The sequence below is a fragment of the Vanellus vanellus genome (genome assembly GCF_965231255.1).
Source record: "Vanellus vanellus genome assembly, chromosome: 22".
Classification (NCBI taxonomy): Eukaryota; Metazoa; Chordata; class Aves; order Charadriiformes; family Charadriidae; genus Vanellus; species Vanellus vanellus.
The window spans coordinates 6,121,341-6,145,938 of NC_138927.1; the positions used below are offsets into that span (position 1 = coordinate 6,121,341).

The 24,598-nt window shown below is 46.8% G+C and overlaps 1 protein-coding gene across 3 annotated transcripts; it reads right to left on the reverse strand.

The window, feature by feature from the left end:
• Positions 1 to 1,882: 1,882 nt before the first annotated feature.
• On the reverse strand, positions 1,883 to 24,305 carry KHDRBS1 (KH RNA binding domain containing, signal transduction associated 1; the record flags this gene model as incomplete). 3 transcript variants are annotated; one of them, XR_014269967.1, is made up of 11 exons in its annotated part: positions 23,852 to 24,305; positions 16,987 to 17,114; positions 16,295 to 16,411; positions 15,097 to 15,243; positions 12,947 to 13,083; positions 11,828 to 12,047; positions 10,728 to 10,795; positions 10,365 to 10,423; positions 7,762 to 7,956; positions 5,005 to 5,066; positions 1,883 to 3,632 (listed from the first exon to the last, which is right to left on the reverse strand). XR_014269967.1 is itself a non-coding variant. In XM_082494350.1 (9 exons), the coding sequence occupies exons 1-9, from the start codon at positions 24,177 to 24,179 to the stop codon at positions 7,859 to 7,861; spliced, it is 1,302 nt and encodes a 433-aa protein (XP_082350476.1). In that variant the 5' UTR covers positions 24,180 to 24,305. The 3 variants fall into 3 exon arrangements, 2 of the variants coding, with proteins under 2 accessions (XP_082350476.1, XP_082350475.1); XM_082494350.1 differs by lacking the exons at positions 1,883 to 3,632; positions 5,005 to 5,066 and having other exon boundaries at positions 6,643 to 7,956; XM_082494349.1 differs by lacking the exons at positions 1,883 to 3,632; positions 5,005 to 5,066; positions 7,762 to 7,956 and having other exon boundaries at positions 10,156 to 10,423.
• Between the last annotated feature and the right edge of the window lie 293 nt (positions 24,306 to 24,598).

Below are 24,598 nucleotides of genomic sequence, written 5' to 3' on the forward strand. Positions count from 1 at the left end.
AGACTGGAGGGGGGGACCCTTGGGAGCTCTGGGAGTGCAGCTCAGGGGCCGCAGGAGCTCTGGGAGCTCGGATGGGGGGTCTGAAGGAGCAGTGGGGGCTGCGAGGGCACAGGCCAGGGGCTGTGGGGCCCACAGAGGCGCAGGCAGGAGCCACAAACACTCCAGGGGCGACAGGCAGAGGGTGTGGGGGAGAAACGGGAGATGTGGGGGCACAAGCGGGGGCTACGGAAGAGCAGCGGGGGGCAGAGGGGGCTCTGGGGGAGCAGTGGGGGCTGTGAGGGCTCTGGGGGCACGGGCGGAGGCTGGACGAGGGTAACGGGGGCTGTACAGGCCCTCGAGGAGCAGGCCCGGGCCCTCGGGGAGCAGCGGGAACTACGGGAGGGCGGCGGGGGCCGCAGGACGGGCCCCGGGAGAGCACCGGGGGCTCCGGAGACCCCCCACCCCCCCCGGGGTAACAAGAAACCCGCAGGGGAGCGTTAGGGGCTCCGGGAGCACGCACCGAGGCTGCAGGGAGGAACGGGGCTCCAGGGCAGCTGCGGGGGCTGCGGGCCAGGCCGCGGCCCGGGAGCCGCCCCCCTCAGGGCGGCGGGGCGGGGCCGGCTGCCGGCTCTCCAGCGCCCCGCCCGCCGCTCGGCCCTTCCCCCCCCCAACCTCCGTGCCCAACCGGCCGCCTTCCCCCCCCCTCCTCCGGTGCCCGGCTCCGTCCCGCCGCTCGGTCCCCCCTCACCCATCTCCGGCCGCCGCTCAACCTGCGCCGGGCACAATATGGCGGGCGGGGCCGGCGGCGCGATGGCGGCCGCCAGCGGACAATCCTCCTGCGGGGCGCGCGCGCGCGCCCCCTCGCCCCGCCCATAGCTCCGCCCCTCGCCCCGCCCCTCGCCGGGGACCACGCAGCGAAGCACATGGGGCATTTATGGAGCATTTATGGGGCATTGCTGGTCCCCATTGCCCCCCCCCATCACCCTCCCCCGGGGCAGAGCCCCCTCCCCAACTCCACCTCCCCCCAAACGGCAACTCTGCGGCAGGAAGAGAAACAAGAGGAAAAACCCACACACCTTTGAAAGCCAGAAAAAAAAAATAAAAATTCCACGTTAATCCTTTATTATAGGGAATGACTAATCGTTGTCAACAGCTGTTGAACACTTCTCACTAAATACCAGCCACGGAAGAGCTTGCCAGTTTCCTATACAAGTTATTTTAATGCTGTGATTCACCTGGAGCAGTTTTCACTGGCGTTACCAACCACTCGCAGTATTTTTCATTGATTTCCTTAACTTGTGGGTGTTTGATGCTTCAGTACAGATGGACCATTATACAACCCTGAGAACCACCCCTGCCTGGGCTGGAGGCAGTGCCATCTCTACAATCAGTGAACTTTCACAAGGCCATTGTTTCATTTCTCACTGGTTTGGAAACCTACAATGTGCAGAGCCATCAAAACCCAGGAGTATCCGGACACCTGCAGTTTTAACAGAATCTTCCAGGTACAACTATAAAGGTAACAGATAGGATGAACAGACGTCAGGTTAAAACCAGGATTGCATCGGTAACACCACGTACAAGCCTTCGGTCATATTTGGTTCTAAAACCAGCTGTAAAAGTAACAGCTTCATTGGAAAACGATTTATATTTCAGTACTCCGACACACAGTTGCTGCTCTCCAGTGTTTGCGGCAGCCGAGGGAGGCTCCGGAGTTCTCCAACACTCACCAAGAGCTGGCAGGTTCCGAATTCCCAGCCACAGCAAAGCCAACAGCATCTTAACTGTGTTCCTTTATCACGTCAGAAATCAGCTTGTTGGGAGATTCATCCCACTTTGCCAAAGGAGCAAAACGAGCACAGAAACAAACATTTTATTAAAACATATGGGAGCGACGGAAGGCTCAACTGAGCAATAACAGCCAAGGTTTCTGCTCTGTGCTCACAGGAGCCGAGCTTCCCGAGCAGAAAAAAATAGAGGAGGAACATCTACATTTGAGATGGGAGCTCCTGGGGGCCCCGTCTCGCCTGCAGAAATTCCTCCCCCTCAAAGCTTACAAACGGGGCACGTGTCCCACGTCTCATCCAAGACGTTACAGCTTTATCAATCAAAGAAGAATTTCCCTAAGCCCCCCGTCTTCGTCCCCAAAAGCACCATATGTAGTTGTGGAGAGAAGAGCTGCGTCAGCAGCACTGCCCGTTCTCCTCTGCGCCTCCCAGCAGAGGGGTCAGAGCCGGTCTCCTCCTCGGGGGCCGCGGGGAGGGTCTCTCGCAGGCTGCAGGAATGCCCCCGCACCCCAGTGTTCTTGAGGAGAGCAGCGGCATGGGCCGAGGAAGGGAAGACGCGCACATTTCCATTGTTTTTCTTGGCTCTGTTCGTGACAGATGCTCTCTCATACAAATTCAAAAACTCATTCTGTACAAAAAGAATCATCTGCTTTAACAGCTGCACAGGGAATCCAGCTGTGCTCTTAAACCCAACTTACCAAATACGCAATTTTACAGAGGGCCATATCAAGGCAATGTCTCAGCCTTACTGAAAGCACGGCGTTTTAAGTTAAACATAAAAACACCACTGGTAAGTCATAAAATAAAGCTTGTAGCCATTTGCTTTATTTATTAATCCCAACAGCAACTTGAAACCAGGGGTGAGGAACGGGCAGGCTCTGCCAGTCGCCTTCCAGGAAAAGCCGCTGGGGCCATCTCTGCAAAATACCAGTCGGAGCATCTGTCCTGCAAGCTCAGTTTCACGCTCCTGTCGCGGTCCAAGACACCGGCCGTGAACCGCGAGACACGGCGAGACCTCACCGAGGAAGCGCAAAGCCCAGGTCGGTGCCAGCTCCAAGCAAGGGCAGCCAGGGCTGGACTAGATGCCGAAGAAGCTGCGGGCACCCAGAGCCAGGGAAGATGGGAGCGCTCTGCAGCAGGAGGATGTTTCCAGAGCCCAGCGGCTCTTGCAAAAGAATGGTATTGTTGGGAAACGCTTCCACAGAGGAGACGCGACTGCTGCTGCACATCACACTGTACGGGACCAAACACAATGGGGGCCTTTATCTTGTTTACGGTCTTTACCAAAATCCTACAAATAATCAGATGTGGATTAGCCCTTTGGGGAAATGGGGAGATGAAAGATCGATGGTGCTCGTTAGCTCACAGCCAGCAGAACGCCACCTCCAGTGGCTCTGTGTCAGTAGAAAAGGGAAGGTTATTTCGGTGACTCAGACTTCAGTACTCAAAGGAATCTCTACCCCTCAGAAATTTCAGCGAGTCCTGTATCACCCCCGGAATGTCTGGCTAATTAGAGCATCCTTGAGAGACACATCCGATGCTGATGGCTATTTTGGGATCTCAAATTAGCTTCTGCAGACTCTAGGCTAAAATCTGAACATAGTAATGCTATGAGAGGGAGGAAGATGTTTGATGCGGGGCATGTTTTCAAAATACTTTCGGCATATACAGTTATTTGCAATATATTAAGGTTTACATTCCTCCATTAACATGAAAATCTTCCACATAAACATGCAACCAATGCAACGCACAAGCAAGCTGCGTTACTCCAAAAGCAGTGTCACAGGATCCACTTCTACTGGTAAAAAACTGCATCATAATAGATGATCTCTATCAAATCTTTTCCACTTGATATAAAAGCTGTGCCTATTAAGAAAGAAATGGGAAAGATTGCTACAACACCATATAAACTGATGTTCCAATTACATTGTAAATGAAGATGCATTCGATAAACAGGCCACAAATCCAGATTTCCCCTAGCACAAAACTATGCATCCAATTTTCATGTAAAGTCAAAGAATTGAGGGTAATGTCACTCTCTTGCAGCATTTCCACATATTACCGCTTTCTTGTTCCTAATACTCCTCTAAGATAAGAGAAGCTCGTTTGGTAGCTTTACAATTCCATATAAAATAAGACTTATGTCCTTCTACGTCCTACGCCCAGGGCTTTTCACCGTTGTCTTTTGAAGCCATTAGACTTCTTCAGCGTTCCAAGGGTTTATTTCTTTGTTCTTTTATTTATGGAGCTCTGACTTTCAGCGCTCTCGAGATTCGAGAGAAAGCGATTAGCTGTCCCCAAAGGAAACGCTTACGGCTGCTGCCTTTGGGCCTGGGGGGAGACGTGTCCTTGCTGTGTAAGCAGGTCACTCCACCGACGCGTGATTATCTCCCCGACCAAGGTACCGCCGGGTTTACAAGCACTCGCATACGTTTATTAAAGTATTTATAGGAAAACAAGCAAGTCGGTGGGGCCGGAGCAGCCGCCAGAGGGAGTTCTGCCACTGTGGGTGCTGACCGGCACCAGCACCCAAAGGTGCTGGAGGTCCGTCAGCCCTCCCCGAGGGCTGAGGGTGCTCAGCAGGCGCGCAGCTCCGCGCTAAACACCTCCCAGGCAGGCGGGCAGGACCCCTGCCCGAACCGTCTCTGGCAACGACATCAGATAAAAAAAAAAAAAAAAAAAAGCCATAAAAAGAACAACCAGATCACATTTCAGAGCCCATCGATGGCGGGGGAGGAGTAGAACCCGTAAGGTCTCGCTGGGCAGCGTCTGGTCTGAAATCCACAGTCTATAATTTTATTGCATTACTGACTCCTATAGGAATTCCTATTGAGCCGCTCCTCGGGCTGCTCTGTTTCTGGAGCACGCTGTAACGACTACTTCAACGCTACCCTGCGGCCGAGAGCCCTCTGCTGAAGGCCAGCGTCTGTCGGGAACCAGCTCCACGGGACAGATCTCATCGCCGCATTTCCCCCTCTCCTCAAATCCACTTAAACCTCCTTTTCCATGAGGTCTCGGTGGGAGAGCTCTACGCAGGTCCACACCGAAGCCTCCTCCACACCGTGACCTCTGCAGGAGCGTCAGCCACGGAACCGGCCTTTCGCAAGAGTAATTTATTTGTGGGTATATAAAGAATGGCTTCAATTTAGCAGCTCAGATGGTGCCGCCGCCCCCCCCCCTCTCCCACGCGGAACATGTCAGCAGCTTGCAACGGGGTTGCAAAAATAAACAAACTTACCCACTGCGCGCTGCCCCTGCTCATCTTCCCCCAAGTGATTCACAGCGACGTACTCTCGACTCCTGCAAATTGAAGACATTCGTGAGTCTCCTTAAAGCAAGCACAGATCAAAAGAAAAAAAAAAAAGAAAAGAAAAGAGAAAAAAAAAAAAAAAAAAAAAAAAAAGAGTCCTGCATGCAATTACACAGGAAGGAAAACATGCAACTTAAGCTGAGCTTTGAACATTTCACAGTAAATATCAATACTGGGGTCTAAAAAGGGCCATCATTTTACATTTTTAAATAACTGAGCAGAATTTTCTTTTTTTTTTTTTTTTGGCAGTAGCAGGACTATCTATATTCGTTGTCATTTTACATCTTCTGATATTTAAGCTTGCCGATTCCTTTTTGCCCACATTACATTACGGTGCATTTTCAAAGGGCACAGTATTAAAGTTATTGCTAATTTATGCAGAAGCATGTGGTTTTTTTTAAATGTTTATTTTAAACATTTTTTTTTTTGCAAATTTTTACATTAAAATTAACACTTGAAGACTTGTTTCAATAAAGTTTATGCAAGTTGCCGTCACAGTTTATGTAAAAGAGAAATGTGCTATTAAAATCAGACATTTAGGTTACCTTTTGGCTTTTGCGATGCATGTTAGCTTTACACATCCTGATTCTCCTGCGATAATTTTCCTTTAAAAGGGGGGTATAGGGTGATCTTTTCATCAAGCAAGACATTATGCCCTGAAAGCTGACTCCAAACCATTGTTGAAAATTCAGTTATTTACACTTTAATAACAATCTACAAATACAACTTTTTGTTTTAAAGTATTCCCCTCAATCATGCACTGCTACGCGCAGTTTGGTTCCTAATGCTCTATTTTTCACCCCCGAGCAGTTTAATTCTCTCCCCCTAGAATGCCAGATTCATTTTGCAGATGGGAAATACAAACCAGTTTTCATGTCTCTCTCTAAGAAGCAGTTTAATTTGAACTATTATATATATATATATATATATATACACATACAAACACACCCTCTCAGAAGGATATGAGGAGCAACTGCAGCACCCTTCTCAAACACAGATACATTTTTAAGTGGCTTGCCAAGTCAAAACTACGGTAAAGTAGGAAAGGCATCATCTTAGCCGAGGGGGTTAGGGGCTTTTACATAAAGCAGAAAGCAAGCTTCCTTCTCCTCCCGGTGGCAGCTAAGCCTCGGATTTTTGAGCGTTCGTTTTGTCACGCTACATTTAAACCAGCCATCCCAGACTCGATCTGGAGCCTGCAGCCTGGAAATACTCCGGGAGGCCACCCGAAATCTGAATCAGTAATTCAGCAAAGAACCATAAACGCTTTCCAGCAGACAGAAGTCAGATTTCTGCCATCGTCCAGGATCAAACTGCTTTCAACAACTTCCAGGGGGTGAAAAACAATTTTTCTTTTTTATAAAAAAAAAACCCAAAAAATAATAAAAAAAATTAAGCTCCTTCAGTGAGCTTGATAAACTTTTGGTGAGAATTACAAAAAAACACCATTTTTAGAATGTCTCCATGTTTTAAAAAGACAATTAGCTTTAGCATTAATTTAAATTTATTTGAAAAAAAAAATAGCTATTTTATTGCTGAACAAAAAAACAATGACAATTCATCACATTTACTTTGATTAAAAAAGGACTAAACTTTATTGACAAACTGCGGCAGACATTTTGACAAGTTTTAGCTACCTATTTAGGCAGACTTACACATGTAGCATTTAATCTTCAAGAACAGAGTGGGAGGACAGTGTACAAATCCAATTAGGACTTTATCCTATGTACAACGTGAAATTTTTCCTCATTTTTTCAGCTGCAGTGTCCCTTTTTATGCAAAGCTAGTGTTGAGATACACTTGAACAAGTCAATGGGATTGCTAATATTGACAATTTCATCAGTTTTAAACTTGCACTGTATTATCTGCCCCAAGCACTATAAAAATGAGAAGACTGTAATTTTTTACAGAGTTCAGACCTACTCACGTAATGCTCTGTTTTCTAATATCAAACACCGGGCAATTAGAGCCATGCTTTAATTTGTTTTTCCCTTAAAAGTTCTTCATACAGAACCAAACTAAGAACCCCTTTTACACTGGAAAAATCTGCTTCCCAAGCATCTCTCAACACCGCATGTTCGGGGCTAGATTTCAAAACCCACATAAGAAAAAGTCAATTTTATAAACCTAATTTTTTTTTTTCTTTTAAGTCAATTACCTTTAAAAAATGCTATTTAATTTGTTTGAGGATCCTTCGTATTAAAATTTAAACTTAAGATTCACCAGCAATCTGCTTTTAAGGAAAGTTTGACGTCTGAGGTTACTTTTAAACGGTGGCAGCTACTACCGTTACATTATGATTTTAATTCTTAAAAACAGCCCTGAATTTTGAAATGTAGCCTACTTTGGGATTCTGCAACTACAACTTTTATGGGTTCCTTAAAACCAAACTTAAAAGGTTAACAAAACCTTAATTTCATAACTGCTAAGCAAAGCATGTCACTTTTGAAACTAACATTTTTAACTCAACTTTTTTTTTTTTTATTAAAAAAAAGGTACAGTTGTGTTTACCTAAACAACAAAGAAAGAAAAGCCATCTAAACACACTTAAAAAAAAAAAAAATTAAAAGTCGGTCCTCTAAATCTATTTAACTCATTTTAAAATACTACGTACAGAAGCCAGAATGCAGGGTGAGGATGGAGTGGGAGAAAAAGGGCCACGAAGAAAAACAGTTAGACAATTACTTGTCTGGTGTGGGTAAAGCAACGGGAATCCCGGGAGATACAAGAATCAGTAACAACTGTTTGCTCATAACTGATATTTTTCCCTCATGTTTGTTTTTTAATAACGTCCGTATGGGTGCTCTCGGTAGGCCCCCTTCACTGGCCTGGCCGGAGGGGCCTTCAGGGAGGGACGGGTTCCGTTCCAGTCATCTTGCCCTGCGGAAAAGAGAGGGATACGTCAAGGATGGAGGAGCGCTGCGAGCCGAGGGGCACGGAGGGAGCGGCGGTGCCAGCCGGCCGGGATCCCCTCCGGAGCCCAGGCGGAAGCACAAAGCACCTTCGCAGCGGTTTCACCCCCAACCCCCCTCTGCGGAACGCCCCCCGGTCCACCAAAACCTCTCGTTTGTAGCCCATCTTCCGACATTACGGGGAAAAAGCCACTTGTGCGGGGATCCTCAGGAAGGCGGCAGCTCCGACAGCCCGGCTAAGCGCCGATTTGGACAAACCCAGTGCCTTTTAGGAGTAATTAATTTCAGCAGAGCCGAAGCCAATTCCCGGGGCAGCTCTGGCAGCCAGCAGTGGCCAAGGCGGCAGCAGTCACGGCCCCTCGGGCTGGTGGCCAGCAGCATCTCTAACCCTGGGGTCTGGCGGGGGGCACGGCTACAGGTAGCACTTCTTCCCAGACGCCAGGCAAGGCAGCTCCTGGAAAACCCTGCCGAATCAATTAAGTTCCTACGCTGCTCTAGGATGGCAGCGCATCCCGAACTTTCAGACACCAGCCTGACTGTGACTCGCTGTTCCTTCCCCTCCGCAACTACCGGAAAAAAATTTACATCCATCGCTCGCACAGCATCTGCTCACCTCTTCGGAGCAGACATCGCTTCCTCGTGCCGTACCAGCATGAACTGCTGATGGGACAAAGCACTCCACAGGACAGCCCAAACCCTTCTGCTACGTACAACCACCACCGAAGCAAATGCAGTTCGCTTCCCCGTTGCCCCCGGACTAGCTCAAGCCCCAGATATCCAAGCTCAGCTTTCATTATGGCTTGTGCTTGCCACCATTCATCCTTGCCTGCCTGCCACTCTCTCCAGGGTCACCGGTCATAAAGCGAGAGTCCGAAGCCCGGAAGACAGCCGAGCCTGTTCCTACCACCACGGACCACATTCCCATTTTCTCAAAACCATCTCCAGCCTGGCTCAACAATTTATTTCTCTAATTCTGTTTTCATGAAAGCAGAGACCAAAGGAAATTACTGTGGATAAACAGATTAGCTGTGGCAACTTCATGCCAAGTATACAATGAGCATTTTGGCCTTCCTATCCCAGACAACCCCACCGCTCTCCTACCAAGCGGGAGGCACAAAAGCCTCTTTGTGCTGCGTGAGTAACACAGGCGACAAACCAAGCCATTGAAGGCAGGAAAGTCAGCCAACGCTGCTGACAGCAGCTGTCTACTCAAATGCATCTTAGACTGGAAAAGCATCCCTGGTTAGGCACCTGAATTTGAACTTCTCACAACTTACGCCCAGAGCAGGGAACACCCCGAGGCCGGCGGAGGAGACAGACTGCATTAACAACTCTGCTTCCCTAATACCAGCATGACGCAGCACAGGGGATTCCCAGTTCCTGAGGATCCCAGAAAGTCCCTCCAGCCGGGCATTATCCTCACTACCTGCATTCATTCATGCCTTCAGGCAAGTGACGCTCTGGTAAAAGGAGTTATTTTCAACACAGCATATTTCCATGCCATTAAGCAGCTCGCTGTATAGCTTTTGTAACTGTTTATAGTTCAGCCTATTTACAGGGAGAGGAAAATGAATCTTACTCTCTGCCACATGCAGATGCCATTCATAAGCTGAAAGCTGCACTAGCTTTACCAAAAAAAAAACCCACACAGTCACCCAATCCTTTATTGCTGGCACCTCAGATATAAGGTCCATTGTTGTCAACAGTTGGTGATTTACACAGTTGTGGTTCAGTTGGTCTCCCACACCTCCCAGTCTAGGCCAAGCTGATAGCCTTACGTAATTGAAATTAGCGAAACTTCGTTGGCTACTTGCAAGTCATAGTGACCAAAATTGTTCCACCTAGTCAAGGGGAGGTCTTCCTATGACATTTAAATCCATTTTTCAAGCAAATGTATAGTGCAGAGTCAGTATCAGCCAGCAGGTTTTTGAGGATAAGGAAGCAGATGGAACCATGCACTCATCCAGCTCAACAAAATATAATCCGTGAAAACCAGGCTGCAGTAAAAGTAGTGCTGTGGGTGGAAATTCAGACCTCTTAAAATACTCTAAAGCTACAGGGAAATTAAAATATTTTCCCAGAGTTAAAAAAGTGGAATTTTAGAAGTGTCACCTTTGAGACAATCAAGCTAGATAAGAGTCTAAAACCCACAGAATGCCCTCAGTTGTTAAGACCTGGATAATCTGTAGGGTATAAATATCCAACCCTGAAAACTACTTGAGGTTCTCCTCAGTAAGTTTTTGCTCAGAGCGTGGGGTGGCACTGGAAAACAGCCGGTTGACCACAAGCAATTCCCAACTATGTGCAACCACTGCAGGCAATTCCCAACTACGTGCGGCCCCTTCCCTGTCAAGAGAACAGTATTCCCAGACATACCATAAGCTTCATAGGTTTCCTGTGCCTCCCCGTGTCCATAATCATAGTATTCTGTGTCCCTGGAAGAGTAATTATGTTGGTTACATACAGTGCTGAAATCGTATTCCTAAACCGACACAACTTGCACAAACACTTGAAAAGCAAAGATGCCCAATATTGCTCATGGCTGTGGTGTGGCTTTTGCAGAATTGTCAAGGACACCGGGACACTCCCAGAAGTTCTTTCCCAGGCACTCCTGGATTCCAGCAGAACAGGGCACTTTCCCTAAAGCTCAAACTCAGAAACGAGTATTTCCATTCCTTTAAAAGAAAAAAAGATCATGCATAATTTTCTCCGTAACAGACAGGAGACAAGCAAACTTACCCTTGGCCCTGGCTGTAGTAGCCTTCATACCCCTCATAGCTCTGGTCTGCATATGCATCGTCATAGCCCTGAAATGGATGATGACATAAACAGTGTTAACGGAAGGACCAAAGGTTAATGCCTGATCAAGAGTAACGGCAAAATTGAATTCAGGCTACAGCAGCTTTCAGAGGAGCCGCTGAATCCTTCCCTGCCACAGGGAAGGGGCTCAATCCTAAGACACGGGTAGCTAAGATCCGCTCGTGTCCTGTGGCTTGGGAGGAATGAACCACCCTCATATTTACATTGCATTTGAAAGTCATTTACACAACCAAGGCTGCACTTTGTCTGTGGTACAAATCCATGTGCCAGCAGGCCTCTAACGGCGTTATCTAAAACACAGATTTGCAAGTAGACAAAACGCAACCCATTAACTTATGATCGGTTTCAGTGGAGAAACTGAGAAGTTTTACTGAGAGGAGAAACACAATTTAGAAATATCAATATTTGGGATGGTACTCCAAAATGCTGTTATGCTTCAAAACCAGTCATCTTCTTTTCCCTTTAGAATACCAAGATCAAAGATGCTAAGATAAGCTTGGCAGGAGGGTGGTGCTTAGGTATACGACTTGCAACATCACCATGTTCATTCACATATTTACTTTAAGGATTTTAGGGGAAGTAAGAGACCTTTGGTGTTTCTTGCTCGAAGAATTCTCTTGCAGAAAGAGAATGTGATGTGAACTACACCAATCTTTGTGATGTAGTTTTTCTAGTGTGCACTGATAGTTACGGCAACCTTCAGTCTTGGGGACACATTTTGATTTTATAAAAACCACCCCTTGCCCCGTATTTAGCAGTTCCTTCCTTTGAGGACTAAAGAGGCAGAGCAGGTCACCCAGCACTGTACTAGCGACTGGTGGCCACTTCTCCAGGGCAATCTTACTGCTGTTAGCTCTTATTTCAATAATGCTGAATATCTAATACACGAGGTGACTCTGCCCATGGCAGGAGGGTTGGCACTAGATGACCTTTAAGGTCCCTTCCAACCTAAACCATTCTATAATTCTGTGACCAGCTAGCTGGAATTGAAAAAACCCATAAGATAGATAGTTTCTTACATATTCCTCGTAGGTTTCTGGTGCGGGAGGAGGAGGAAGCGGTATTCTCTGAATGCCGGCTGCACGTGCTCTGGGTGCAGGAGCACCCCGTACTGCTGGGGGAGGAGGGACTCCGCGGGCTACAGCAGCTCCCCTGGCAATGGCACCCCGCACCGGGGCTCCTCGCACAAGGGCCCCCCGAGGAGGAGGAGGAGGGGGGGGAGGACCAACACCACGGCCCCTGGAAAGGAGATAAAAAGGACTGTGAACAGCTATGGCTGTACTGCTTGTGTGCTGAATACTGAGGGCGCTGCGCATGCTTCTTACACCTACTTTAAAATGCAATAGCTTGATAAATAAATACAGCCGCCATTAACTAAGCCATGAATTGTTTATCAAGAATGAAAGCACAAGAAGTATTAACACTGTTGTATTTCAGGATTTACAAAAACCTCTTCCGAGATGAGAATTCTACTGCATTAGATATTGTACAGATGAAGAAATAAATCTGATGCACAACTTCGACCAAGTAACTTCTCAGAGTTCATTTTAACCAACCGTCTATCACTAACCTGTAATGACTGTCAGACCTCCAGGACTGTAAAGATCAATGATGAGATGAGCCAGGGACACTTCTGGGCTAAACACTCAGAAGCAAAGACTTTCCCCCATGAAACAGGTAGTGAAGCAAGAACTATAGTAAAATAGTTTTATCACCAATTTATCCCAATGCCTTGACAGCAATGACAGAATAATGCCATCCTATAACTTTCCAAGGAAGGTCAGTTCAAATTGAAAATGCTTATTCTGCTGAAGGCTACAGAAGCAAACACAACACATCTATCTACGCAGGATTTTGTTGGCCAATTCTTGAAAGGTTACTTTATGAAGGCTACTGATTTCAGATATCAAAAATAACACAGATGGCATCCACTGTGCTAGATTACATCTCGAAACATATAAAACATTTGATGCCAGCTTGCTACAAGCAAGCCTGCAATGCAAGGCTAGAAAGCCTCGGCCAAAAGCCAAGGTCGAGGCCAACAGTTGATGTGCGAGAACAAGTAGCTTAACCTCAACTGGCAGGACGACTCTGAGCAAGATGCAGCATTTCCAGGTATGTGCTTTTGGGAAAGATACCTTGGAACAGGCGGAGGTGGTGGTGGAGCTGCTCCCCTTCCCCGCACAGGGACTCCTCGGCCACGAGTTGGCTCTGGTACACCGTTCAGATAGGAGAGCTCCAAGAATTGCTCCTGACAGATATCATCCATCATATCCTAAAGAGGGGAAAGAGTCAACTCCAAAGAACAGCTAACTAGCCAGTCTGTGCTCCAGGATATCACAGGCTACCGTGCTGCAATAAAAATAACCTAATAGTCCTAAATTAAAATCTGCTGGTTAGTTTTACTGGGATTTGCTCAGCAGGCAGCAGTGCACAACTGCCAGCTTTTCTCCAAATCGGCCGAGAAGGGCACACCACCTGCACGTCTGAGAGCTGCAGCGAGCACTACAGCTGGTCCCTGGGAAGACGACCTCGCTCATAGGGGGTGTGGAGGCATCTGATGATGTTCTGCATCCCAGGGATATCAGCAAGATTTATTTGCAAGTGCTGGAGAGTTCAGAGGTGAAGTCAGGCAAGACATATCTCACCCCAAGCACCTTACAGCTCCCACTTAACGGCAAGAGGCTGGCAATGAGCCCACACACGGTAACAACATACTGCTGTGTTCCTGACACACTGAAAGAACAGGATAGGATGCAGCCTGATGAAGAGCAAACACCCATTTGCAAATCCAAGCTGTCTCTTCAAATCCTTAGGAACACAGTATGTGTTTTTTAGCATTGCGCTCCATGCATTTTTATTGCCTCAGGGGATCTAGCTTTGGAAATTAGTGCAGATCTCTGGTGACTCCACAGAAGTCATCGTACCCCCCCCGTCCCTTCAACACACAGGCAGCCTGGGCCTCGCATCGAAGATCTTCACGATGCCATGGCAACACCACAAAGCAAGGAGTCTCCTGCCAGATGTGTCTTCACAACACTGCTGGCTTCCATAGTGACTTCTCTGTCAATTTTCACAAGTTTAACACACTGTTTGAAGGCAGCAATAGATAAGACACTTTAAATAGCAAGGCTGCACGCTTGCTTTAGCAAGCTGAGGTTTTGTACATCCCAGGGGCTCCTTGAAGATGACCTCTTTCCTTCAAAGACACTTCACATAGCAATCTCTCCTTCTCTCTGTGTCAGACTCACAGAAATCACACAGTACCCATACGTTTCTCCACACTTCCCTACTACGCACCGCTCTTGGGTTCCACCCGCCCCTGGTATTTCAGGCAGAACATCTGAGCTCCGAGTCTCAGCTGAGGAGCACAGTGCTGAGGTCTACCCAGCTCTCTCCCTACCAGGTCTCTGAATTACAGGCTGAGCTAGCCAGAAGCACGGACCACTGAGTGCTTCTTTCCCATTTTGTTTTATTTTTTTCCCCCTAATTTAACAAGGAATACTGTTGGTTTAATATTATGCAAAAGACTCCGAGTTCTGCAGTTTCTGGAGTCAATACCCTAGGCTGGCACTAAAGTGACCTGAAGTTGACCACAAAGGTCTTACAAGGTTCACCAGTAAAAGACATCCCCAAACAGATAACCGCTGTCAGCTGTATAAATGCCTGATTAGCAAAGAGGGTCCTTCACATCATACACATTTAAAGCAACAGAAATATTGATTTAACAGATGTGTCTCAAACTAGCTACAACACTGAATACTACTACTGAGCCGCCTGGGCAGTCACCCTCCTCTTCCTCACACCAACCCTTTAGAGCAGAGCAAACATCTCTGTGCTCAGTTTCTGATCTGACCAATGAAGTTTTCTAGACGGATTTCTACGCTATAGTTCCAAGTCAGAGCAACCCATCCAAGAAGTCTCTTCCATGCCAGGCACGGCTACAGTTAATTCTCCTGCTAAAACTGACATGTGGAGCTAGACAAGCTACTCACCCAGCCCAGTGTCCACAGCTAGTACTGGGAGAGAAATGCCTACTCTGAGTGTTCTATACAATTGCCCTTTAAGTGTATGTCTTTTTAATTATGGTTAGGGGAATAATACATGCCTTCATGCAAGATAAATGGGGTCATCTAAAGTCGCCACACACATTTAATGCTTCAGGCTTCCTCAAAGACACCAATTTCCGCAGCAGGAGCCTCACACTGTGCAAATCTTACCCATCCTTACAGCCAGCTTCCCAACCCATCTACCTCCTTCAAAAAGAAAAGAACATGGGTATACATACTGGAACAAGGAACTTCTTGACTTCTTCCATGGCATGAGCCATCAGAGCATATGCTTCACAAGGGGGTCCAAAAACTTCAATGAAGACATGCAAATCCATATTTAGATGAGCATATTTAGGATCTCCCCCTTTACGCAGTTCTTCCTCCTGAAACAAAGCAGATTAGAGATTTCTAAAACTAAATAAGATGCAGAGAAACTATTTTTATTTTACCTGTTTCTAAGTCTTAACAGGAAATGTCTGTAAAAGCATTTTAGCCATGCAGGAATCACGGTAACATACTATGCACATGAACACACAGTTTTAGAAAAAGCCATATGCAGCCTACACCTTCCATCTTTTTATAATTGCCTTTTCAGGTGACTACAATATTTTTGCTACCGCATTGATGCCAGCCACCTTCTCCCCAGAAGATTAAGCATATGCCAACAGTGTTCTTCCTCTTCTACACCACCTTTCTGCCTGAGGTGCTCTTTACCATCCAGTGAAGTCTAATGCCTCAAACAAGCTTGCTCTTTAACTCTGCTCTAGATACCCGTGTTATTCAGATGGCTTTAAGAAGCTACAAATAAGCTAGAAGTGTAAAAGCTTTTCATGCTGCTAAAGTAAAAAGATTAAGTTACAGCTCTGTTGATGGCTCGCTCAGTTTTGATATAAGTTTGGATAAGCAGCAAGAAAAAAAAATATTTATTTTTTTTCTGCTCACAAAAACCTCCTGGCACTTTGTGATTCAGTAAAGATTAGCAGGAACACACTGCCCCAACATCTTCAGTGAACCGTGAGAATTTAAGGATTTCAGAGGGAACAGCTGGAAAAAGTGGGTTTTTTTCTTTTTCTTTTCTGAAGGGGAAACAGTCCTTTAGCAAATGACTTTTCAAAGAGTAGCTGGAATTAATTCTTATTTTATAAACTCTGTACTTCACCTTCCATACAAACTATCTTTGCATCCAAGGGTGCAGGGTCTCAAAAGATGACTGGTCTCCAAGTCAGGCTTATAAAGAAAAGATGCATCACACTTCTGCCCCAATCAAGATTGTTCCCAACATGCACAGAACTACTTAGGACGGGCGACTTCCTACTGCCTTTGCTTTTGGATTTTAATGGTCGAATCTTTTATGAAATGCTTTGAGAATCACTACTTCTCACAGCAATACGAAAGGCATTAATATATGTATGTTTTCAAGGGTGATGCCCTTACCTTTGCTTTATCTCGCATTGAACCCTTCCCAAGCACAGATATCTTAGCACCAGTTTCTTCCTGAAGTCTCTTAATGGTGTTGCCTTGAGGTCCCAAAATCTTTCCAACAAAATTGAACTGTAAATGAAGGAAAAGAAAAAAAAATTAGCTCCAGAGCTCAGCAGCCTTAACAAAAGCTTTTTGTAGCGTTACGCTGGCTGACAAAAAATTTAGCACTCCATTTTCTCTTCACCTCACCAAAAAATACAAACCAAAAAATGCACAGGAAAACTTATGTTCCAGAACATTCTTTTTGTGAACAAATGCTCCACCAGAAAATCAAGCTAAATTAACTCACGTAAAGTGTTTAATTCTAACATCTACTCTCCAGTAGTTTTACAGGCAGCAAGTCTTAAGAGTTAAATGAGTTCTTAACTGCAAAACACAAAGCTCTACATATGAAAGTGTCTATTCTAGTAATAAAAGATCACAGCTATGCATCACCGTTTAGCTTTATCCCGAGACATTCTAGAAATGTAATATATTAGAAATAAGATCCTGCAAGCCTGCATAGGAAAAATTCCATAGCCATAGTGGAACACTAGCATAACTCCTGACGACACTTTGACAGCTACCATCTCGAAGAGTCAGCCATAAAATCCATAGAAAATAAGCAATCGCAGAGATTCAGTAAGCTATTTTCTGGCCCTCACCTTGGGGTACTGTTTGACAGGTATCAGAACTCGTTCTTTCAGTTTCATATTCTTGTGGGAAAATAAATCCAGGTAGTTCTCTTCCTCATCCTTCTTTGTTGTTTCACCCTTCTGAATTTTTTCAATTTCTAAACAAGATAAAAATAGGGCTGCTTATATTCCTCAAACAAGCATCATTTTAGAGTTGGAATTACAACAGGACATACCACCCTCATTCTCTGTGAATATACAAACACTTGTAATTGTATTAACGGAATCTGGACAGACGGGCCACCTCTTTGGTGCAAGCCCAGCTTGCCTCATCCTTCATATATAGGCATTCCAGAAGGCCAAAAACAGGATAATGAACAAAAATAAGAAAGAACGGCAGAGAATGCCCTACAAATAACTTCAACAGATAAGAGTAGGGAACTGTACGTAAAGTGTTGCGTATCACTTCTGCTGCACCCTCCTCTATCAGTCCCCAAACTCCTGTCTCCACCGCGAATGCGGTACCCAGGTGGGGACTCCTAACCCCAGCGACCCAACTGGATACGCTCGCTCTAGCGCAGCAGCCAGCGGCAAATCGGGCAAGTTATCATCGTTCCAAGCTGATGCGCTATTTTAAATCTGCAATTTAAGTAGTGGCGTCAACACATACTGACACTACGAATTTCAGTTAAGATTCTGATTTTTAGTTGTAATATTGTGATTTGTAGAGTCTTGGAAAAACACTGAGGTGGCCCGACTGAACTGAAGGCACGCTGCAGCCTGAGCGGGATCTGGAACAACGTCCAAATAACCTTCTGAAGTAGGTCATTAAGGTGGGCCAATTAGGAACTGGTACACAAACACCTTCTCAAATCTGGCTAGAAATTAAACTTTCACTGAGAGACGATAGTCACCTCATAAAAGACAACCCGAAGGGAGAAGACTCAAGATCATCTTCAAGGCAGGCATTTCTAGCATAGGTCCTTACAGTCATTAACGCGCTTTCCTTTGTATAAGACAAACACCCAATGTTTTTCCAAAGAATGTAGCCCATAGCCGACCGGCTCTTCTTTTCCAGAGATGTCCAATCATACACAATTCTTATTTAATGTCCAAAAACTAGATGACAAGTTCCCCCAAATTTGGAGCCAATCTGTTATTAACAATCCCAAATTATTGATGAGCCATTATGCGCTCTTTGGTCCGACTAAAAAAAAAAATTGGTCACACCATGCACAGCCATCACAAATTATTATTTACAGATGCTTATCAGGGGAGGAGCGTGATCCTTCCTCAGAAGTTAAATTGTGCCATTTCACCAGCAAACGCTAGAACTATAAATATCTCTTCTGAGTCGAAAGTGCTCTAAATACAACTTCTCACATCTCAGGGGAAAGAGACACTTTCACAAGATTATACACATAACCGGATTAAAGCTGCAAGACAAAACTGCAACTGGAGACTGCTTAGTCATTACCAGAATTTAAAGAGGGCAGCTGCAATATGTTGTGTTTCCTATCATTTCTGTCCATGTCAGAAATTATACGCTTCAGACTAAATATTCATGTTTACAGTTTTGGAAGGTTGGCGTATCAGATAATTGAGATTATTATATCCACGTAGTAATAGGCTCATATCATCCAAACAGAAATAGGAAATACAGGTTACCATCATCCTTCTGACCGGACAGGCAACCACAGCCTCACGGGCCGAGGAGCACGACTGGCATCTTTCAAATGGTGCAGACCACAGGGAAGTCAGCAGAGAGATGTGCAATCAAAAAAAAAACCACCAAAACCAAACCCCAAACCTTAAGAAAACATGATCAAATGATCAACATTTTAACTTTTCAGTTATGGACACAGTAATATAAACTGGGTTTTAGTGTAGAGATCTAAATATAGAAGTTGGAGATCGTGTTGCATGATTATGAAAAAAAAAGCCTAAATTTTGTATTTCTACTTGCAACAGCACCTTGGCTCCCTTACAAAAGTGTTACCATGACTCCTTAGTTTAAAAAAAATTACCGGATCTAATGGTTTTGAAAAAAGACAGTTTGATTTTTGCTTTAAAAAGGAATGGTTTTCTGAAGATGCTATGCAAAAGCAAAAAAACCCATAAGTTCAAGCACTGTCAAGTTTATAAAATAAGCAAAAGAGCTGGCTGCCTTGGTTAGTTTTCCATAGTTTTTTTTTTTTTTAATTTTAGCTATAAGAACAGATCAGAGAGTGAAGATTTGGAAACTAAAGATTGCACTGGTGGCCTTATCCCTGGTTAGGCATAGCTTTGTAACGCAATGCAATCGCTTCTCAAACATTTTGGTTCTCCAAAAACAGTAAGTGAATTTCTGAAAATGCATTTGGCAGATCAACAAGAAGTGTTTTCTATGCAGACATCAAGAATAAAAGCACCCTAAAACTTTCTTGATGTAAATTAAACTACCTAGAGGCATCTTCTACCTTGTCAAAACCCAACACAATCAGACGTAAGCCTCTGCAAACCAGTGAATCCCAGTTCACAGCAACCACACAGCAAAATCCATTCTGCCTCCTGCAACAGCAGCAATGACATCCGGGAATCGGTCTGTGAGGGCAACAAATAATTAACCATTTGCTAAAAAAAAGCATCGGATCCACCATCACCCATGTCTTCAAATGAAATATAAAACATAGGAGAAGACAATCCCCTGCGCAGCAGAATAACTCTTAAGTTCTCCGGCATCTGCAATTCAGGTCAGCGCGGGTGACCTACCAGTCCCCTTCACACCTTCAGAACAAACTCCGAGTCTGGAAATAGGTGTGAAGAAGGACTAAAAACATGCCACTTGTGACGTGTCCTACTGCTCCGGATTCCAGCGCTATCTGTATGCATTCTGGCACATTAGCTACGCAACATGAAGCAGTACTGAATGAACTGATGAGTGGTAGCAGTTTGTCAGACCACTTACTGATACGAAGAAGCGTACGTATACCTTGAGGGATTAAGCATGCCTCATTTCAGTGCTGATTTTTTAAAGCCGTGTCAGAGGTGCAGCAGAAGGTTACCTTCTTGCCACGGGGAATGTCAGCAGTCTGGCGGCATGTGTGGCAGTGGTTTCCAGGACTTCATGTGGGGCAGTGATTGCATTGTCTCAGAAGAAATCCTAAGGGGTAGGTAAAGGGGGTTGGTAACACCGCTGCTTCACAGGGAGGAGGTTAAGCAGCCACAGTGCTACTCCTGATCTAAGCCCAAGCTCTTAACAAAAAAACCAAAACCCATGTATTAAACGTTGTCCTGCAGCACTCTTGCACTCTGTAAGCAGAGACACATTCTGCTTACTCATAATACTGAGAGTATTATCTTAACATGATGATAATACTGACCCTGTGCCCCCCCCAAAAAACAAAACACCCAAACAAAAAAAACAAACAAACAAACAAACAAAAAACCCAAAAGAGTTTGGGGATGGGAGGCTCTGGAAGACAGCAGAGCTCCCTCTCTCCTACACTGCTGCTCCCCAGCTGGTTTGATTTCACAAGAGAGGAAGCTGGGATGTGTTCCTGGATGGACTCTGCTACCAGTGGAAGCTGCAGAATTTGGCACAGCCTAACCCCACCATCTCCCTCCCGCTTTCTGCTGAAAATAACCCCCCCACCCTCCAGCCTGTACGCTGGGATTCAGACGCAGAGACAGCTCTGCTTTGGAGCTTTGCTGAGAAGGGAGGAGGGCTGCCACTAGCACAGGGCGGAGGGGCACGGGGAAGAAAAGAAACACTGCTGAAGCATGAGGCAGGGAGGAGAAAGCCTGGAGGCGAGCTGTGAGAAATGGCACAGGTAGTAGAGGCTCCTGGGAGAGAAGTGGGAGGAGGCAGAGTCACAGCAGTGACAGGCAGGCTAGCACCAGCACCTAATAATGTTGGCATGGCTTAGCAATATATACATTTATAAACGCAACAGTGAAATGGTATTAGCATATCACAGCCTGCAACATCTGGGCACAAGTTTAAGGCGGCAGTTACAGCTCCTTTGGGGGTAGGGCATACACTTGGAAATGCAGAAATTTAGATCACCTTCTCCATTTCAGGATGGCCTTAACTCCACGCTAAGCAAGCTTCAGGACATCGTATTGCTCTGGGTTACACGCAGTTTTTCTCATTACCTCCCTGACCTCAGCCCATCTCTAATCCCACTATTTGGTTCCTTGGCAAGTCACTCCAGCCAGGCCACCACCCCATCCATCTGATTTTCCCATACAGCCTTCCCCCCACCCCCGGCTTCCTAGGAATACACACAGACTAAGCGAATCTGGCAGGAGAACCAGCACGGTCAGCAGAGGATTCTGTCGAGGAGTCCTCCAACACCTCAGGCTGCTCCTTGCTTTGCAATGCATTGCTCTAACTCCAATTGCTCAGTGCTTCATGGGTTCTGCACCTAATATCCCGCACATGGCTCTGAATCCACCCCTCACTGGCCATCCCCATCCCTCCTCAACGCTCCACATTTCTGGGGGTGTAATGGGCAACATTTAACATAAGGACCAACTAGATGCTAGTTATATAGACTTGCTAGTGGAATGACATAGCTTGCATATCTGTGTGTGGCACAGGAAGCTCAGAGATGATCAGCTCTTTTCACATGGAATTTCTCCATGAAATAAAAATAGCTAAGATTACCACAAGAATGTGAAAAAAAAACCCAAACCCCTATGCCTAGCTAACACTTTGGGGGATGTCTCCTGTCCTCCCAAAGAGCACAAGCAGAGAAGACTCTGCCTTTCAAAATACCAGCATCTCTTCCTGCCCTCCCCGCAGCAGACGGAGGGCATAAATCACAGTGAGGAAAAGGGGTTTTCTTGTTCCCATGGAAAAGGAAGGTCACACAGACCCCGATCACAGGAGTGAGGAAATGCGGATCATATTCCAAGGTGCAAGAAATACCAGTTTTCAGTTTCTGTTTAGGAAACAGAGCCCCAAAATCTAGCCACTTTACTGCCTTTTCATCACACAGCACATTGTTCGAGAATCGGTATGACATCACTGTGTTACCCTTCATCTTGCTCCTAAATAATGCTGATTTTCTCGAGAAATGCTAAGCAGATTTAGAACCACAAAAGCATTTCAGACTACTTTTGCATATTGTTTTTAATGAAGTCGTCTTTTAGTTTCACTGCAGAACTCCTGCAGGGTTCCCTCCCAGAGGCAGGCAGGACAAGCAACTTCCACTCCTGAAAAAAGGCTGGAATAGAAATACTGCTGACATTCAATAATCAGTCATTTCTTTGTCTGGAAGTATTTTTGCTTAAGTTGTGCTGGCCGTTCACATTACAATCTTTGGCCCAGACCTAAATTCCATAGTAAGCTTTACAGCACCTTCTCCCAACATGACGTCCCCCAAAGGTGCCTGCCACAGCAGTAGAGAAATTCTGAACAATCCAGATCAGTTTGAGGTTATCTGTGCAAAAAGATTTAGTTTCCTAAAAACACTGTTTTATTTCAGATTCTTTCTCATAAGCTTCCTGCTCAGATGGTCTTGAATTTGGACTGCTAGTGAATGCTCCCGAAGGACAGCAATTTTCAAAATATCCAAAGCAAGCAGGAAGCATCTGGAGCTCTTCCAATGATCAATTTTAAGTCTCACAAAGCTGCAGTCTACTATCAGCAATTTTTAAATTAATGAAAAAAAATATCATAAATCTTTGTTACACCACTCAGTGAACTGAACTTTACTAAGTGGACAGAGAACGTTGTTTTGTGTGGGAATTAGCAAACTCCTTAGGTTTAATTTCACTGGAAGGCATTATCACAGAGCTGTTGAGCATCAGCTGGCTAACGGATTTTATTAATGAAAAACATTAAATTGACAGCAAATCGGATTATAAAACTAATTTATTTAGATCAAGATATCCGCGAGTGATGCCAAGTTACCCATGACGATATACCTCAGCTACTTGCACAATGGGAGACAGCAATTCCTAAGAATTATTTCCTACATTAAAGGAGGAGCTAATAAAATCTCTAGCACTGCACCAACTATGGCAATACTATACGTTTTAAAGACCTAAAAAAAAAAAAAAAACCACATTCAAAAGCAGAATGATAAGTTCCAGAGAGCTCAGCGCTCTGCGCATCTGCAGATTAAATCTCAGTACATCCTTGCGCCGGGGACCACACGCGTAAAGCAGTAAGTGGCAGCAAATATTTCAACTCGTTCCAATTTTTAAGCTGACTACAGTGTCTTGAGGCGGCTGAATCTACTCGACAGAGGCACCGGAGGCGGGTGCAGCAGCTGCACTGGGGAGATGTGGAGAAACCAGAGCGGGCAGGCGATTGGCCGGCGGTGATGGGGAAGGAGAAGGCCAGTCTGGGCACAGAACAAAGACTGCCATTTCCATTCCCTGTTTAGGTTCATCAGAAGCATGAAACAAGCTCTAACACAGATTACCAGAGTGGAAAATCAAAGAGATCACAAACCATGCCTCACAGGGACTCAAGCAGACGCTACATGGAAACCCCCAGTTTCTAGCGTTCTCTTCGGTCCCCTCTCTCTCCCCGGGGATGCAAAGGGCCAGGATGGCGGCACGCCGTATTTAAAAAAAATAAAGTTCTGGGTCTGCGTTTAATCCGGCCCAGAATTAAGCACGGGGCTAAACAGAGAATAAATAAGAGAAATATCTAATCTTCAAACTCCCCCCGGGGTCGCATCTCGCACCGGGCAGGGGAGCCCGAACGGCTCGGCGCACCGCCCGCCGCTTCTCCCGGGGCGGCCGGCAGCTACTCCCCGCCGCCGCCACCCGGGGGAGGTCCCTCTCCCCTCCTTCGCCGTTCACTAGGAGCTGCCTCTCCCCCTGCCCGCTCCACCGAGCCCCGGGAGGCGGGGGGGCCTTGCCCAGGGGTCCCGCCCTGCCCAGCCCCCGGTACCTGCTGTGAGGAGCTGCATGGCGTGCGTGAAGGACGGGTCGAGGCTGTCCTTCTCGGCCATCAGCTCAGGCAGGTACTTGTTCTCGGGCTCCATCTTGACAGCGGCTCCAGGCAGCAGCGGGGTGGGGGCAGCGGCGGCGGCGGCCTGAGAAGCCGAAGCGGCGGCCGTGGCGCTGGGCGGTAGGAGCGGCGGTGGCTGCGCCCCACTGGCGGCCCCGCGGCCCCCACCACCACGGGGAGGCCGCCGCGACGGGGGCCCTCCTTGCCGGGCACCGCCGGGACCCGGCCCCCGGCCCAGGCGGCCGGCGGGATCGTCGCGTCGCTGCATGGGGAAGGGGGAGGCGGGCGGCGGTGGGGCGGGCGGGCACGGAGCGGAGCGGGCCGAGCGGCGCTGCCACACCGTCCGCCGCGGCGCCAGGGCCGGAAGTGAGGGACCGGAAGGACCGCCCCCTGTCGTCGTCGTCCGTGTCAAGTCTCTCCCCCCCCCCCACCTCCGCCACCGGCTCCCGCGCGACCACCCCACGCGCCTCTGCGCGTGCGCCAAACCACCGGCCCGCCCCCAGGGCGCGCACGCGCGTTCGGCCAACGGCGGGACACGGACCAGTCGCCGTCCCGGGCGCATGCGCAGAGCGGGAGCCGGGGGGAAGGGACACGTGTGTGGGCGGGGCCACCACCCCCTCGGCCTCGACTGCGCACGCGTAGATCAACCGGCGTGACATTAGTCACAGTCTGCTGAGAGAATTCGCC